General features: G+C 36.1%; 1 protein-coding gene across 1 annotated transcript in view; it reads right to left on the bottom strand.

The window, feature by feature from the left end:
- Nucleotides 1-1,500: 1,500 nt before the first annotated feature.
- The window catches only part of ARAP2 (ArfGAP with RhoGAP domain, ankyrin repeat and PH domain 2), a 216,413-nt gene continuing 201,577 nt past the window's right edge, over nt 1,501-16,336 (bottom strand). The window contains 3 exon segments of the mRNA XM_032593080.1: nt 1,501-3,721; nt 10,188-10,322; nt 15,613-15,676. Of these exon segments, the coding sequence (XP_032448971.1) occupies nt 3,338-3,721; nt 10,188-10,322; nt 15,613-15,676 (583 nt within the window). The 3' untranslated portion in view covers nt 1,501-3,337.

The following is a 16,336-nucleotide window of genomic DNA, read 5'->3' as shown; positions in this document are numbered from 1 at the left end:
ATATTTTAAAAGAGAAGGGAAAAAAAAAAAAACATTGATAGAGGCAATTTGAAACCAGTAGGAAGCCTCAGAACTTGAACCAAATGACAGCTAGAAAAACTAATACGTTAATAAGTAATATTTATTAAACCTCTATGCAATAGATGTGTGTATGTCTATACACACATACACATATAAATATATAAATATATATATATATATACATATATATATATATATATATTTATAAAATTAGTCATCACAAAATGCCTACCAGATAGGTATTATTCCCAGTTCTCAGATAAGGACATTTAGATTCTGAACACGAATCCTATAATTCATAAAAGGTCTTAAATCTATAGAGTTATCTGAATTATTGTTTACATTCAACATATGATACCATAGCAGAGAGGATAGGAACACACAATACTAGCTTAGAACATTTGCAATAAAAATAACTGAGATATAAAACAGATAAACTTTCGTTACCTGTAATATTCATTTCTGTGCTTTGCATTTCCAAGTGATTAGAGATAAACGTACACATGACAGAAAACTGTTCGCGTTATAAACTTAATTCTTCTTGTTTTAATGTTTGTGGGGGGGGGGAGGAGGGGAGGGGAGGGGAGGGGAGGGGCAGAGTGAGGTGGAGACATAGAATCTGAAGCAGGCTCCAGGCTCTGAGCTGTCAACACAGAACCCGACACGGTGCTTGGACTCATGAAACACAAGATCATGACCTGAGCTGAAGTCAGATGCTTAACTGACTTAGCCACCCAGGTGCCCCTAATTCTATCTTTTGACGAGTGAATGATAATTATCAAAGTTTTGGTGCAGTTTTAAGATAGTAAAGTTTTTTTTTTTTTTTGGTTTGTTTTTTTTTGTTTTTTTTTTTACTGTAATCTCTATACACAATGTGGGGCTCACACTTCACAACCCTGAGATCAAGAGTAGTATGCTCTACCAGGGTGTCTCATAAGATGGTAAAAGTTTAATCATCTTTTCTCCAGAGGAATTATCAAAAGTTTGAGCAAACATGAAAATATCTGAACAGTACAATCTCTTCAAATAAATTTGATGCATTTTCAAAAATATTTCCTTTTGCAGTATATAGTTATGTGTATTTTAGAATTATAAATTGTCCTCTAAACAACACAAACTGGCAGCTATTAATGTACACAAGTCATATTTTGCTTCAATTACTTGTGCTTAGTTCTGAATTCTCAATGCCATCTGGATAAATCATCAGGTAGTGATTTGTTTAGAGGTCAAATATTTAAAATCCATGCCTCGTAATTAATCTTAGGGCTATAGAAATGAAAGAGGACCATCAATATGTTTGTGTCACATCTGTGTATATTAATCATTTAAAATAATAGAATATTCATAATGATGTTTGGAAAAAATGAAAGCTTGTTTGAAGTATATATAATAAATTCAAATGATTAAAAAAGAGAAAAGGTAAGATAATCAGATTTATTTCTAAATAACCTTTAACTTCAGAAAATAATCACATTCAAGTGAACTTGTAAAACAACTGAATTTTTATTCAAAATATGAGATGTCATCGTTAGCCCTTATCTTACTCTTGAAAAATGGAGACAAACATACAGGAAAGGAAGGGAAACAGAACTATTTGATTCTAAGCTCAAGTTTCAAAAATCTTCAGAGAAGGCAGGTAAAAAACTCCAGATACTTTCCCATGGTCAATTATAGTCCATATGCCTCATCCCATAAATATTATAATTTATTAGGGATAATAGTTTTAGGTTTTTTTCCTAAGTACCATCATTTCTTGCTTTACATGAAGGCTCCCCAGCGCTGCCACCTATTTCATAAACTGACCTGCAGTTTCTTTAAAAAAAAAAAAAATTCTAATCAGTACAGATTTAAAGAATAAATATCACACCTCCATGGTAAACTATTTTATCACCACCAAATAGAAGTGATCAGTATTTTACAAGGAAGAAATTCAGAGTATTTAAGAGTACATTCCTATACAATGACCGGACTCACAAAAGTATGGGCTTTCGTATAACAGATTCTGAAGAAGACCCTGAAAAGGGGGGGTAAAATAAGTGGCTGAAATAAGACCTAGCTATATAAGATAATTTTAATCAAAACTCATCAGACCTAATAAAATTCTTAGGAAATGGATGAAAAGCGCTGTCCCTAAAGTGAACTATACTTAGACAGTATCGTCTGTTGGAGGAAAACCACCAACTCAGTAGCTGACCCTAATGTGGAGGCAAAAAACAGAGGGCTTTATCATTTATTAGGCACAGGAGGAGACTACTTTTTTTTTTTTTAAAGAGACCTGATTAAATGTGAACTGGTAGCTGCCAAAAGTGGGGTAAACTATCCCCCACTCTAAAATGGCCATATGTTGTATACTTCCAGTTAATTACGACGTTGTGGAGAAAGAGATCACAACCTTACTTAAAATAACAAGAAATGAAATACAAGGTAAAGCAATGACAAAAAAATTAAAACACAGTAACAAAACCCTGTGATAATGAATTTGTACAAAATCCATAGTAAGGAATTTTAAAAAAATGTACACAGCAACAGTCAGTGCAAATGGCAACCATGCCAGGTCTTCAATGCAGTGTTAAGTTTCTTCTCAGCAGCCACCTGCGAAGAACTGGAGAGTAGTGAATGCACACCGTGGATGGTTCCCTAACACCATAAGTAAGTGTGGCCAGTGCCATGATTCGTGTTTGTTGGCTGAACATTACCTTGGGAAGCAGTCACTAGACTTTTTTTCTTAACAGGCAGTTCCTCATTAATAAGTTCTGGTCCATAGTGAACTAGAATGAATCTTAATGGACCTCCTTGGTTTTTTGTTAACTCTTGCTTCATCTGAAAACTCCAATGTTTGACAGGCAGCCACTAAAATAAATCCTTCCTCTTTACAACTTCCCTTTCTTTTCCATATGGTGGACCCTATGTAAACCTAAAAACATATGGTAACTTAATATACAAGGTTTCTCAAAGTGCAAAATGTGATACATATAATTTCATAGGCTTCAGTTAAAACATTTTATACAATATAGTACAGTTTGAGATTTCTGCTCATAAATTACACCATTCAACAGACAACTACTGTAAAAGCCTGGCTGACTCACAGTAACCCAATGCCTTCTTACACAAGGTTAATACACTTAAACGGTACAAATTTTGTTCAGGCCAAAAAAACCATAATCTTACACTTATCACATATGTACATATACATTTTAAAATGCTATTTAAATGCTTATGTATAGCTAGACAAATCTCACAAACCATGAATTACTGTTTGGTTTCTGGTTTGCACGCAAACACTGTATACAATATTACAAAAAATTAATCTGCAAAACTACTTTATCTCTTTCTGCAAGACCTGCTCATCCTGTAAGTCTTTTGGAAGGGCTCTTGTCCGTTGCAGAACCAGGCTAAGTTCTTCAATAACCTTTGATGGTAACTTACTATCAGAGTCTAAAACAGCTTTGCCATTGCTGTCCTCGGGTTTCCTCCATGTCTTGAGGGCTTTCTGGCTTTTCTGTTGCCCGTGAAGGACCTCAGCCTCTGTGTCCTCCAGACAGTTGAAACTCCGATGTTTTCTGGTTCTAGTTCGAAGTTTCTCGTCCTTGTGCTCCAGGCACTGGGCCACCATGGAGGCTCTCTCCCTTAAGCTCCCATCCCCAAGCTCTTGGTCACGCTTTTCACTGAGCCTCAGCCGTTCCAGCTCTGCTCTCGCACTCTGAAAATAAAATACAACATCTCAGGAGAAAGCAGGATTCGGTACAATTTACATTGAAAACACATTCCACAGAAATGTGCATGCTTCTTATTTTGAGCTTATTTCTGTGACTTAGGTTCTAACTTTGACACAAGTGGCATGTCAGAATTCACTGACCAAGAGATCAATACAGTCATCTTACAGGTATAAAATCAAATGAAAGGCAGACCATGGAAATTCATTTTAACATACACTTAAATTACAGCTTCAAAGAGGTCTCTCAGGTTATTCAGATTGACTCTCATCGCCTTTTTAAAAAAATTTATTTAAATCCAAGTTAGTTAAATAGTGTAACAATGGTTTCAGAAATAGCAGTTAGTGACTCATCACTTACATAAAACACCCGGTGCTCATCCCAACAAGTGCCCTCCTTAATGCCAACTGCCTATTTAACCCATCCCCCGACCCAACACCCCTCCAGCAACTCTGTTTGGCCTCTGTATTTAAGTCTCTTATGGTTTGCCTCCCTAGTTTCACCTTATTTTTCCTTCCCTCCCCCTATGTTCATCTGTCTTGTTTCTTAAATTCCACATATGAGTGAAATCATGTAATATTTATCTTTCTCTGACATTTTGCTTAGTATAATACATTCTAGTTCCATCCACATTGTTGTAAATGGCAAGATTTCATTCTTTTTGTTGGCCAATATTCCATTGTATATATGTATGTATGGGTATATACCACCTCTTCTTTATTCATCAGTCAATGGACATTTGGGCTCTTTCCGTAATTTGGCTATTGTCAATAGTGCTGCTATAAACATTGGGGTGCATGTGCCCCTCTGAGTCAGCATTTTTGTATCCTTTGGATAAATACCTAGTAAAGCAATTACTGGGTTGCAGGGTAGTTGTATTTTTAATTTTTTGAGAAACCTCCATACCGTTCTCCAGAGTGGCTGTACCAGTTTGTATTCCCACCAGCAGTGCAAAAGAATTCTTTCTCCGCATCCTTGCCAACATTTGTTGTTTCCTGATTTGTTAATGTTAGCCATTCTGACAGGTGTGAGGTGGTATCTCATTATGGTTTTGATTTGTATTTCCTGATGATGAGTGATGCTGAGCAACTGTTCCTGTGTCTGTTAGCCATCTGGATGTCTTCTTTGGAAAAGTGTCCATATCTTTTGCCCATTTCTTCACTAGACTGTTTTTTGGGTGCTGAGTTTAAGTTCTTTATAAATTTTGGATAGGAACCCTTTTTCTGATATGTCATTTGCAAGTATCTTCTCCCATTCTGTCAGTTGCCTTTTAGTTTTGTTGTTTCCTTCGTTGTGCAGAACCCTTTTATTTTCATGAGGTCCCAATAGTTCATTTTTGGTTTTGTTTCCCTGGCCTCTGGAGACAAGTCTAGTAAGAATTGCTGTGGCCGAGGTATTGACTTTCATTTCAAACTTGCCTCTTACAATTCATTTCTGCTTAAATGTGTCATATGTTGGTATATGTGTAATTCCTACAGTGTCATATACGTGGCTATAGGATTTGGGGATACACCCTATACTTGTACTACAGCCCCCTCTTTGAGACTCACAGTACATATTAGTATATTAAAGATGTTGAGAAGGTCTATCGCAGAGAAATATGTTTGACTTCTTTTTCTGCTCTTTTCCTCCTCCTCTAATACCCGACCAGTGAAATCCTTCCTCCCACACAATATCTTTTAGAATCCTGCAGATCCAGTATTTCTGAAAATACTGAAATTAATGTGTATTAATATATAACTTAAATATATTCCTATTAAATATAAATATTTTTTTTCAACGCTTTTTATTTATTTTTGGGACAAAGAGAGACAGAGCATGAATGGGGGAGGGGCAGAGAGAGAGGGAGACACAGAATCGGAAACAGGCTCCAGGCTCCGAGCCATCAGCCCAGAGCCTGACGCGGGGCTCGAACTCCCGGACCGCGAGATCATGACCTGGCTGAAGTCGGACGCTTAACCGACTGCGCCACCCAGGCGCCCCATAAATATAAATATTATTAAATATAAATTGATATTATTAAATAAATATATATTTATGTATTAAAACTCACTTTTGGATCCGAGAATTAGAGCACACATAGAGGCGTGCTTTCTTAACTAGTGTTCAGGATGTCTTGTGACTGGGCAATTTCTGGCATACAGAACTCTCATCAGATCATCAAAGAGTTGGGGGATATAGCTCAGGGGTAGAGCATCTGACTTTAGATTATCAGAGCACAACAACTGAATAAAGTGTAAGACAGAGGAACAAACAACAGACAATCAAGCATATGGCAGTGTGGAGCCACTGAACAAGGAAGGATACCCAACAAACTGGATCAGAGTGTAGGTGGAGTAGAAAAAAAGTTATTTTTCTTTTCACAAGAAGAATTGAAGAAATGTCTTTGAAAGTTCCCTGGTAAAAGGTGCAAAACCTAGAAAGCAAATATCTGAAGGAGAATTTGAGTTATGAATGTTGAAACAAGATGAAATTTTAATCTGGTATTATGTGTGACACTGAGTAGCATAAATGGAAGAGACACTCAATATAATTATGTTTAAAAGTTTTCTCTGCAGTGCTTACTCGTGTGATTATCCGAATGCCCTGCTACCAAGTTGACTCAATGCAAGCAGGGGGTTTTGATTTGTTCACTGAATGTGAACCCAGTATAGTCCTATACTTAGGATATGATTGCTAACTTTTCGAATATTGAATAAAGGTTTAAAATTTTTCAAATATATAACACAGTTTTTTATTTTCTTAAATTCCATTCAATCCAGACATGAAATTAAAACATACAAAGTCAGGCTGAATATAAATATTTTCACAAATATATTTTATAACTTGGAATTTTGTGAAAAAAAATTATGCTTATATATCTCAGGGAAATACATTTCATCTGCTCTAAAAACTGATGAAATATTTAGTACCTAGCTTAATTCCAAAGTTTCATTAGACCACGTTAAAATATGGAGACAGCTGTGAAGTTTGCACCATGTGAATGTAATTAATGCCACTGAACTACACTTAAATAGGATTAAAATGAACAGTTTTATGTTACGTACATTTTACCAAAACAAAATACCCCTTCCCCAAGATGAAAGATGAATGAGAATGATGGCTAACCAGCATAGGGATACAACTGGGAGTTTATAAATAAATATTAACCACGGTAAGACTTACTTGGCATCTATTACCCAGGGAAAATTAAGGAGCAATATAGACTTTTTTCTTATTGAAGTATAGTTGACACACAATGTTACATTAGTTTCAGGTGTACAACATAGTGATCTGACAAGTCTATGTTATGCTGTGCTCACCCCAAGTGTAGCTACTATCTGTCATCCTACAACACTATTACACTATCACTGACTATATTCCCTGTGCTGTGCTTTTACTCCCATGATCTATTAATTCCATAACTGGAAGCCTGTATCTCCCTCTCCCCTTTATCCATTTTGCTCATTCCCAACCCTCCTCCTTTCTGGAAACCATCAGTTTGTTCTCTGTATTTATGGATAGGTTTCCGTGTTTTGTTTTTTAGACTCCACATAGAAGTGAAATCACATGGCATTTGTCTTTCTCTGACTTGTTTCATTTAGCACCATATCTTCTATGTCTATCCATGTTGTTGCAAATGGAAGATTTCATTTTTTTATGGCTGAATAATATTCCACTGTATACATACATAACACTTCATCTATTTATGGACACTTGGGCTGCTTCCATAATTTGGCTATTATAAACAATGCTTCAATAAACACGGGGGCATTTATCTTTTTGAATTAATGTTTTCATTTTCTTTGGATAAATACACATTAGAATTACTAGATAGTATGGAAGTTCCTCAGAAAATTAGACATACTGTTTTCCATGGTGGCTGCACCAATTTACATTCCCACCAACAGGGGAGTGTGCACCAGGGTTCTTTTGTTTCCACAGTCTCACCAACACTTGTTATTTGGGTACTAGCCATTCTGACTGGTGTAAGGGGTTATTTTATTGTGGCTCTGATTGGCCTTTCTCTGAAAGTTAGTGATGCTGAGCATCTTTTCATGTGTCTGTTAGCAATCTGCAAGTCTTCCCTGGAAAAATATCTATATAGAAGTGTTTAATGGGTAAGATTCTAGATCACCATTTCCTGCTTGAACTGCTCATCATTCTTCATTGCTCATTATTTTACAAATATTCTTAAAAAAATTTTTTTTGAAACAATTATCCCATATTGTCTTCCAAGTTCCTTATTCTTTTGATTCAAATGTTAACTATGTAGTGGGCATTATTCTAATAAATTCTCAACTATGATATCATTGAATCCTCACAATAGCCATATGAGGTAGAGCCTTTTATTATCCCTACATGCTTGCAGATAAAGAGGCTGAGTACAATGAACTCTGGAGGTAGCCAAATCACAGGTAGGATCTAGTATGTGCATTTTTTTTTAATGTTTATTTCTGAGAGAGAGAGAATCCAAAGCAGGCTCCAGGCTCTGAGCTGTGAACACAGAGCCATGAGATCATGACCTGAGCAGAAGTAGGATGCTCAACTGACTGAGTCACCCAGGGGCCCCTCTGGTATGTGCATTCTTAAGTACCATGTTTGGCACTCGTGTGTGATCTCCTTTGGCCCATTTCTTTCTCTGGCTTATTCAGCTAGCTCACTACTAATTCACTCAATTAATTTTGGAAGTGGATTTTTCCAGGATGACTGCCTGCCTGAGTGAGGTATTCTCCTACAACTTTCAATAGAACCTCATGAAACCAAGACATGGAATGGGGCATTACCAAATGGCCAAAGCACCAAATTTGCCAATCTGCCAACACCTTGTTTGAAAAACAATTCTTGAATACATCCATGGATGTGACTATGAATATATCCTATTTAGCAGTATTTTAAGCCATTTTCCATTTTTAAAACAAAGGACCAAAAGTGATTATTTTATAAATGTATTTTCTTAAATATTTACATAAATCTAATTCTGTAACAAACATTTTAATGGTTCATATGCAATTTTCAATTTCTATTAATAGTGTTTTAATGCTTTTTAAACTTCCAATGTTTTCCCAACACTAGAGCATTTAAAATCTTTCTCTGCCAAATTTGTTGAATCACCCCATGTGCAAAATTTATAAAAAGGTTAATTTAGCTTAATTGTTCATAAATTTTCTAGCAGTTAATATTTCATGGAATTATTTTAAGAGCTTATCACAAGGTCTTTATAGTTTGGAGTTTATCAGTTTTCTGATCTCAAGTATGATGAAAAAGAAAAAAAAATTGTCTCTGAAATTCTGGATTTGAGAATAGTTAACAAATTATTATACTATATATTTAGTCATCATCCTAATCCTATACTGGATACTGGTTAATGTCTTTTGATTTGCTTTGCTCCATAACTCATCCCAAGGCAATGTCAGAAGAAGCTGGGGTAACAGGTTTGTCTTGTTTGTTTAAACTGTTTCCTAATGTGAGTTCCTGGGAAATGGGACTCTTAGAAGTTTGAAATTCTAGATTATTTTGGGAACCCATAATTGTGCAGAACGCTTAAAAAAATTTTTTTAATGTAAGTGCAGAAGGAAATAAACCGTTATTTCAAAGCTTTTATCTTTTAGTGAAGAGGAATATTACATTGGGATAAATGTTCAAGGAAAGATATACATAGAAAAAAATTTTAAATCTGATCACTAAGTTAAAATAGCTTTAGTCTTTTAAAATTTAAGAGAGAGATTCAAACCACTCAGTCCCAAACCTAGGCTTGAAGAATTTTTTTTTTTTTTTTTTGCTTGGAGGGGCTCAACTAAAGCACTGAAACATGCATTATTCCCAAAGCATCTAATGAGGTTTAAGTGCAAACAGCTCATGTCCTTTCCTGAAGAGACTAAACTTCAAGTGAAGATTGATGCTACTTATGTTCTCCCTTCCCCTGCCCCTCAAGGTGAGAAGGAGAACAAAGCCGCTGTCCTGAAAGATGCCACATCATTTTTACTGATGCTCAGGGGTCATCTTGCAGTTCCTTAAATTAACTGCGACACCGCATCAGTTCCCAAACCACTGGGATTTGACTGTGTTAGTAGAAAGTATAGTTACTATGGATCCAGACATAATTGGCCCTGGGCTCATCCTAAACGTGTTAGAAGTGAACTTGTATGACTAATTTGAGACTGTAATTTTACCATGTGGACCTCTGAATACATATTTAAAGTTGCCTATGTTACAGATAATAAGTGGTATTATGCATATTTAATTGCCCTGCCAATGACATTATTAAAACTCTTTAACTTAAGATCTAAAACTTAAAGAGGAGCATAGGGTTATTCATACATAATGTTTTCTTGCAGGATATGATTTGTATACCATGCTTTCCAAAGATTACTGTTGAGTTTTTGAAGCCAAAGAAATAATGTACTTAATCATTTTACGACATAAGAAAACCAAAGTTATAATTAATATAAAACAAATAAAATCTGAACCTACCTCAATATTTTTCCTGGCTTGGGTTGCACTTCTCTCATGCTGGATTGGAATTAGAGGCAAACCTCCGATTTTGGGATTTTTGGTTATAGAACGTTTTCGTTCCTTTCCAGCTGGTGGCAATATGTCGTTTTCATGCTGTGGAAACACAATTTCTCGCTGTTGGTGTGTTATTTTATTATGTAGTAGATCATGTTACAGTTACTTGGCTCCTTTTCCATATTTCCAAATCAAATGATCTGCTTTCCATGAGAATGCCATTTGTAACTATGATGTTGACTCTGGTAGCAGCATCGCTTGAGGATGTAAAACTCTTAAGTGAACAGAACTTTGAGGTCTCCATTCAAAGTTTCAAATACATGGCTTATGTACTACTTATCAAATCAAAAGGAGGAAGATATTTGATGAAATTGGCAAATCTCTTTGTGGGAGAAAAATAACACACTTGTCTATTTTTCTAGGCCCTGTAATCAAAGTAACTACGCACATATTTTCTCCCTCTACTAAAGACAATTTTAGTGTAAAAACAATTTGACCTTATAGACCTCAAATCAACCTAAGGCATGGCCATCAGAAACATCAGCCTCATTTTATGACCTTTTGAAAAATGTTACTTTTTCATCTGATTGAATTCCAAAGAAATTACCTTGCACACAGACATTTATACTGAAAATCATTGTACAACCGAGTATGGCACATTTGTTTTCAAATTATTGACTACATATTCTGGCCAACTGAGCAATTATAGATATGACTGGAGAAAATTTAACTTTGCATTGGGGAGAAATATCCACAGGTAAAAATATAAGCTCTTGAGTGATAAATCCATCAGATATGCATATAAAAGAAAAATATTTAAAGAATTTTTCTACTCCTCAGGGTAGATTAACTTTCCAGAAGTTGGCAAAAGGAAATTGATTTTCAGACAACAATCTATGAAAGAACTACAGAATACCAATTATAAAATGATAAGCTTTAAGGATGTTCTGTTGAAATGAAAGCCTTTTGGTAAACTGTCTAGCTAAAACCTATTCTTTTTTTCTCTCTCTATTAAGATTCAGCACATTCCTGCCTTTTATTTCAATTAGTATTTTAATGTATTTTATAGCAAAGGATTCAACAAGTATTTGCTGTGTACCCATATATAATGGCAAGATTATATTGAGGGACATACACCAGACTTTGTGATTATCAGTGTATATAATCTCACAACATATATACTACATATAAATAAAATCTCATTTAATCTTCAATGATCCTACAGTGCAGATCTTTATTATGAGACTGAGCGTATATGCATCAGATCTACCCTTGAGTTTTAGTGAAGTGTTTATTTTGGCTCAGCAAATCTATAATGGTAGATTATAAAATATTTCAGAAAGAAAGTTACAAGCTTCATAATGCTATTTTTATGTCAAAGCCCTAAACTTGGTAAAAATAATTTTGATATTATATAATTGGGATGTTCCCAACATGTAAAGCTAAAAGAAAACTGGCTGGAAAGGAATTCACTAACCCTATGGATTATGCTTACACTTTATATAGTACATGTGTTAAATGATAGAGAAATCAAAGAGCAAACACAGTCTTGCTTTTTCTGACGTGATATACACAGTGTTCTGTGTACTGGCTAACTAGTTCTTATCAGATGGATCCAAGAGGTATTTTCCCCAACAGTACAAAACACTGTATCTGAGTAATATATTATGACATTCATAGTTTTCTATAAATGCTCTTAAAGGTCCTACACTTTATGGATCACATGGCTGAGGATCATACTTTCATTATTATAACCAGTGATCACACCCCAAAATCTTCAGTTCTGTCTCCCGCTATTTTTTCCCCATCCTTCCAGCCTTGAGGTATAACTGACAAAACTGTGAGATATTGAAAATGTACAATGTGACAATTTGATATATGTATACATTGTGAAAGAATTCCCCCCAATTAAGTTAATTAATACATCTATCACCTCACTTTTTTTTTTTTTTGGTGAAAACATTCAAGTTCTATTCTTAGCAAATTTCATTTATACAATACAGTATTAACTGTATCAACAGTGACCATTTTTTCTATTTGATCTTCAAACCTTATTCATCTTATAGCTGAAAGTGTGTAAACCTTCACCTATTCTCCCTACCCACCCAGCAACCACTTTGTTGTGTCTATGAGTTAAACTTTCATTTTTAAATTCCACACGTAAGTGATACTTGCAGTCTCTGTCTGGCTTATTTCACTCAGCATAATGTCCTCCAAATTCATCCATGTTGTCAAAAATGACAAGACTTCTTTCTTGTTTGAGGGTGAATAATATCTGAATGTGTGTGGGGGAGCATATACATACACACACGGATCCATTCGTCCTTAGACACGTAGGTCATTTACGTACCTTGGCAACTGTGAGTAATGCTGCAATGAACGTGAGGTGAGCCTGCCTCTCTCTCTTTCTGACCCTGACCTCTTACAACTTAATTCAGCTTCATTCACCCCTTTAGACTCCTTAAGACATCCAAATCCATTCTCTTACTTCTCTACTGTCTCTACCATCATTCTACTTTCCACATTACCCTCCACTTCCTTCAGAGTCCGTCTTAGATTTCACAGTCTATAAGGATACTCACCTCCTTATAAATATCTCCACATCCTGTGCTGCTTCCTTTCATCATTCCTGCCTGGCAAGGCCCCCAAACTGGTTAAACCGAATTCTACTTGCTTTATGAGAGAGCCTACCAACTCTTATAGATTCATCTCACTTCAGATTTAACCTTAAATTTCAAGTAAGCACTCAGCATTAAGTTGAAGTTCTACTTTGGGCAATTGGCTTCCTCACTCTCTGAAGATTATTTCTCACCTTTCCTCTATATTGACCATATAGTATGGCACACTGAGTACTTATGACTAAAGAAAAGTTCTTAGTAATCAGAAGAAATAGTTGGAAGAGAAGGGAGCCTCACTTATGTGGCTGTAAGATGCAGGGAGGGTGGTAGATTTCCTAGTAGAAAAATGAAATTCTTTAATGATTACTAGTAATTTTTAAAATCAGTGAACTGATCATCAGTGAGTTAGGGAGGGGATATTGGAAGTGTAGTGGTAGAGGAAATTCATAAACTGGGACTATATGATCTGCTTATTACCTTCCTCATCTTTTATATCTTTCTTCACACAGCCCTTCATGATGTTCATGGAACAAAGATTAAGACCACATCTCAGGACCTTGCACCTGCTGGCCCCTATACTAGAACACTCTCCCCACTCCTGCATACCTGCATTACCTGCTCCCTAATTTCAGACAGGTGTCAGCATACCTGTCACCTGTTTAGAAAGGCATTTTCCTGAGAACATTTCCTAGTTAGTGCCCTTCTTTAACCCAGTCACATCCTCTCCTTTCTGTTGATTATTTTATTATTGTATCACACTAATATCTATTTGAAATTTTGTCAAATTATGTTCTCTCCCTGTCTTATTTTAGAAATACTACCTAAGCATGTATTTTGTAAATAGGATTGGGTTCTATGGTGCAAGTATACATCTAGGTCTAATAAGACTGACAGAGCCTTTCTTGTCATCAAGTGTACATTTTAGTCGGAGAGGCAGACATGAAAAATCTAATTACACAGTACTTTCTAATTAGTGCTACCACTGAAGTAAAGAATGCTAAGGGTTCCTCTAGCCTGAGATCTGACTGGTCTGAAGATCAGGGAGAGTTTCTCTGAGAATGACACATCAGGTGAAATCTAAAGGACTTTTGAAGCAAGAGTGAAAATGGGAATGGATATTATAAAAGTATTCTGCACACCAGTAAGAATTCATTGTAAGAAGCACTTAACTGTTGGTGTGTGTGTTAACATATATGTGTGTACACACACACACACACACACACACACACACACACACACATATAAAACAACATTTGCTAGTTTTCTGCCTCCCTGTGGAGGTGAGCCATTAAATCTTTAAATCCAAGAAGGCCTTTTTGTTTACCTTAATCCTAAGCACTGAAAAGAACAGAGGAAAAGTAATTGGGCTGAATCCCTAAGGCCAGGAAAAGGAAGGATAGCTGAGGCAGGGGGGAATAAGCTGTCCATGAGAGCAACCTCTGCTTTCTGGCTATTTATACCTTGATTTTCAACCACAGAGTCTAGTGACTTCAATCATAAAAACAAATCAGAGTAGTTGTACCACAGACACTGTAATACTTTTGACTCTATGGTTCCAATTTTACTAAAACACTTCAAATCTAGTTTACATTTTTTTTTAAGGATTTAATATCTGAATTTCTAAAAAGGCACAAAAAAGAGGAAAAATCTCTAAAAAGTTAAGTCTTTTCCTGCCTATGTGTTTTCAGGTAGTAACCTCAGCGTCAGACTGAGAAGAGCAGTGTTTATTAACCACTGGTAAGGTTAATAAATTAAATGAACACAGAAAATGGTTTTCAAAACAACTAAGGGCCAGATTTGGGGGTGAATTAACTTCCCACTTATAAGAGAAACAGAGAAGTGCGTCCTCAGTAATAAAGAGTGGCAACTTAATCGTTACCAGTGAATTTCAATGCTCTTATGGGAAGCACTGCTGGGAATTCAGCCAGACAAGGTAGTGGGGAGAAAACCAATCCTATTAATGAGACTATTAACCCTTCTCACAAAGACGGAGTCCTCCTCTAGAGAGGAGACTAAATGGGGAACTGAGTATAGGTATTAGCTTCTGGCACTCCTGGGTCTGAACTACTAAACTGTATGGTGCTAAGCAAACATCTATAAGCAACGTCATGCATGGTTTGTTACAAAGAATACAAGAGTTAGCTCTTCTGCAGTATCCAGCACAGAGTAAGTATTAAAGAAATGTGGGCTCCTGTCCTTGTTTCTGGAAAGGCTAGAGTGGGGGGAGTAGGTGGGCCATGGGGAGAACAAGAAGAAAGAGGCACGCTTTTCTAAATGAAGATGAATGTGGGACTCTGGAAAACAGGTCTCTCTTTCTTACACTACCATCTTGAAGCAATACACCTCTCCAAAGGTAAGGAGTTGCTGGAGCGCCAAAAAAGCCTCTAGAAAGAGAGTAACTCTCTTTCAAAGGGTAATGGATCAATTTGGATTCTCATATGTTTGAAAAACCATATGAGGGCCGCCCGGGTGGTTCGCTTGGTTATGCATCTGACTGCGGCTCAGGTCACGATCTCATGGCTCCTTAAGTTCAAACACCACATCAGGCTCTGTGCTGACAGCTCAGAGCCTGGAGCCTGCTTCGGATTCTGTGTCTCCCTCTCTGTCTCTGCCCCTCCCCTTCAAAATAAGCATTAAAAAAAATAAACCATATGAATGAGAAAATAAAAGTATACATATAAGACTCTTATTAAAAATGCTTTGGAAATCCCACTAACATTTCCTACAAGCAGTCGTTCTACTTGGCTGGAGAGCTGAGATAGATTTCGTACCTGGGCGATAAAGACACTGGCCATCCACTCCGTCTGAGTTTGTAAGTTATCACAACAAATGTGCCTGTAAAACAAGGTTTATAAAATACATAATTCATAAAGCCAGAAGACTGTTCTCCAGTGTGTTTGTTTGGTTATTAAATGATCAGAAGCCTCTGTGGGTTTCTCCTGATTCATGACTTAATACAATCAAAATGGGAGTATTTCAGTATAAGTTGCTTCAGGCTTCTGTTAAATGTGCAATATCAAAATAATAGTATAAATATGCTAGTTTAAACAAAATACAGCTACAGGCTTTGGTAACTGCTGAAGAATGATCGGCAATATTTCTGGAAAGGCAGAAAGGTCACTGTCATTTACTTTTTCATGTACATGATGTTAAACACATCTTTTCCCCCAGAAACTCTGAGTGTAAGACAAAAAATATGTGCACTTTTTCTTAAGAGCATACTTTGTAAAAAGGCTTAGACTGTCTCCATCATTAGGATTATAAACATTTAATACCCGCAAGACTCGTGAAAAATGAACCAAATGAAAAACTACTACTGCATGTCCAATAACACTGACTCAGTAACCTTTTATTGAAAACCTGTATAAAACAGAGATCTTGCCCTCAAGGTTCACACATTCTATTAGAGGAGCTAGGCACGTAAACAAATAAATTACAGCAGAGTGAGAAAAAGAGAAAGTATTGTTGACACAAATACAGAAAGAGCACACCTGG

This window comes from Lynx canadensis, chromosome B1, assembly GCF_007474595.2.
Source record: "Lynx canadensis isolate LIC74 chromosome B1, mLynCan4.pri.v2, whole genome shotgun sequence".
In the NCBI taxonomy this organism is placed as follows: domain Eukaryota; kingdom Metazoa; phylum Chordata; class Mammalia; order Carnivora; family Felidae; genus Lynx; species Lynx canadensis.
This window is presented reverse-complemented; position numbering and strand designations above follow the sequence as displayed.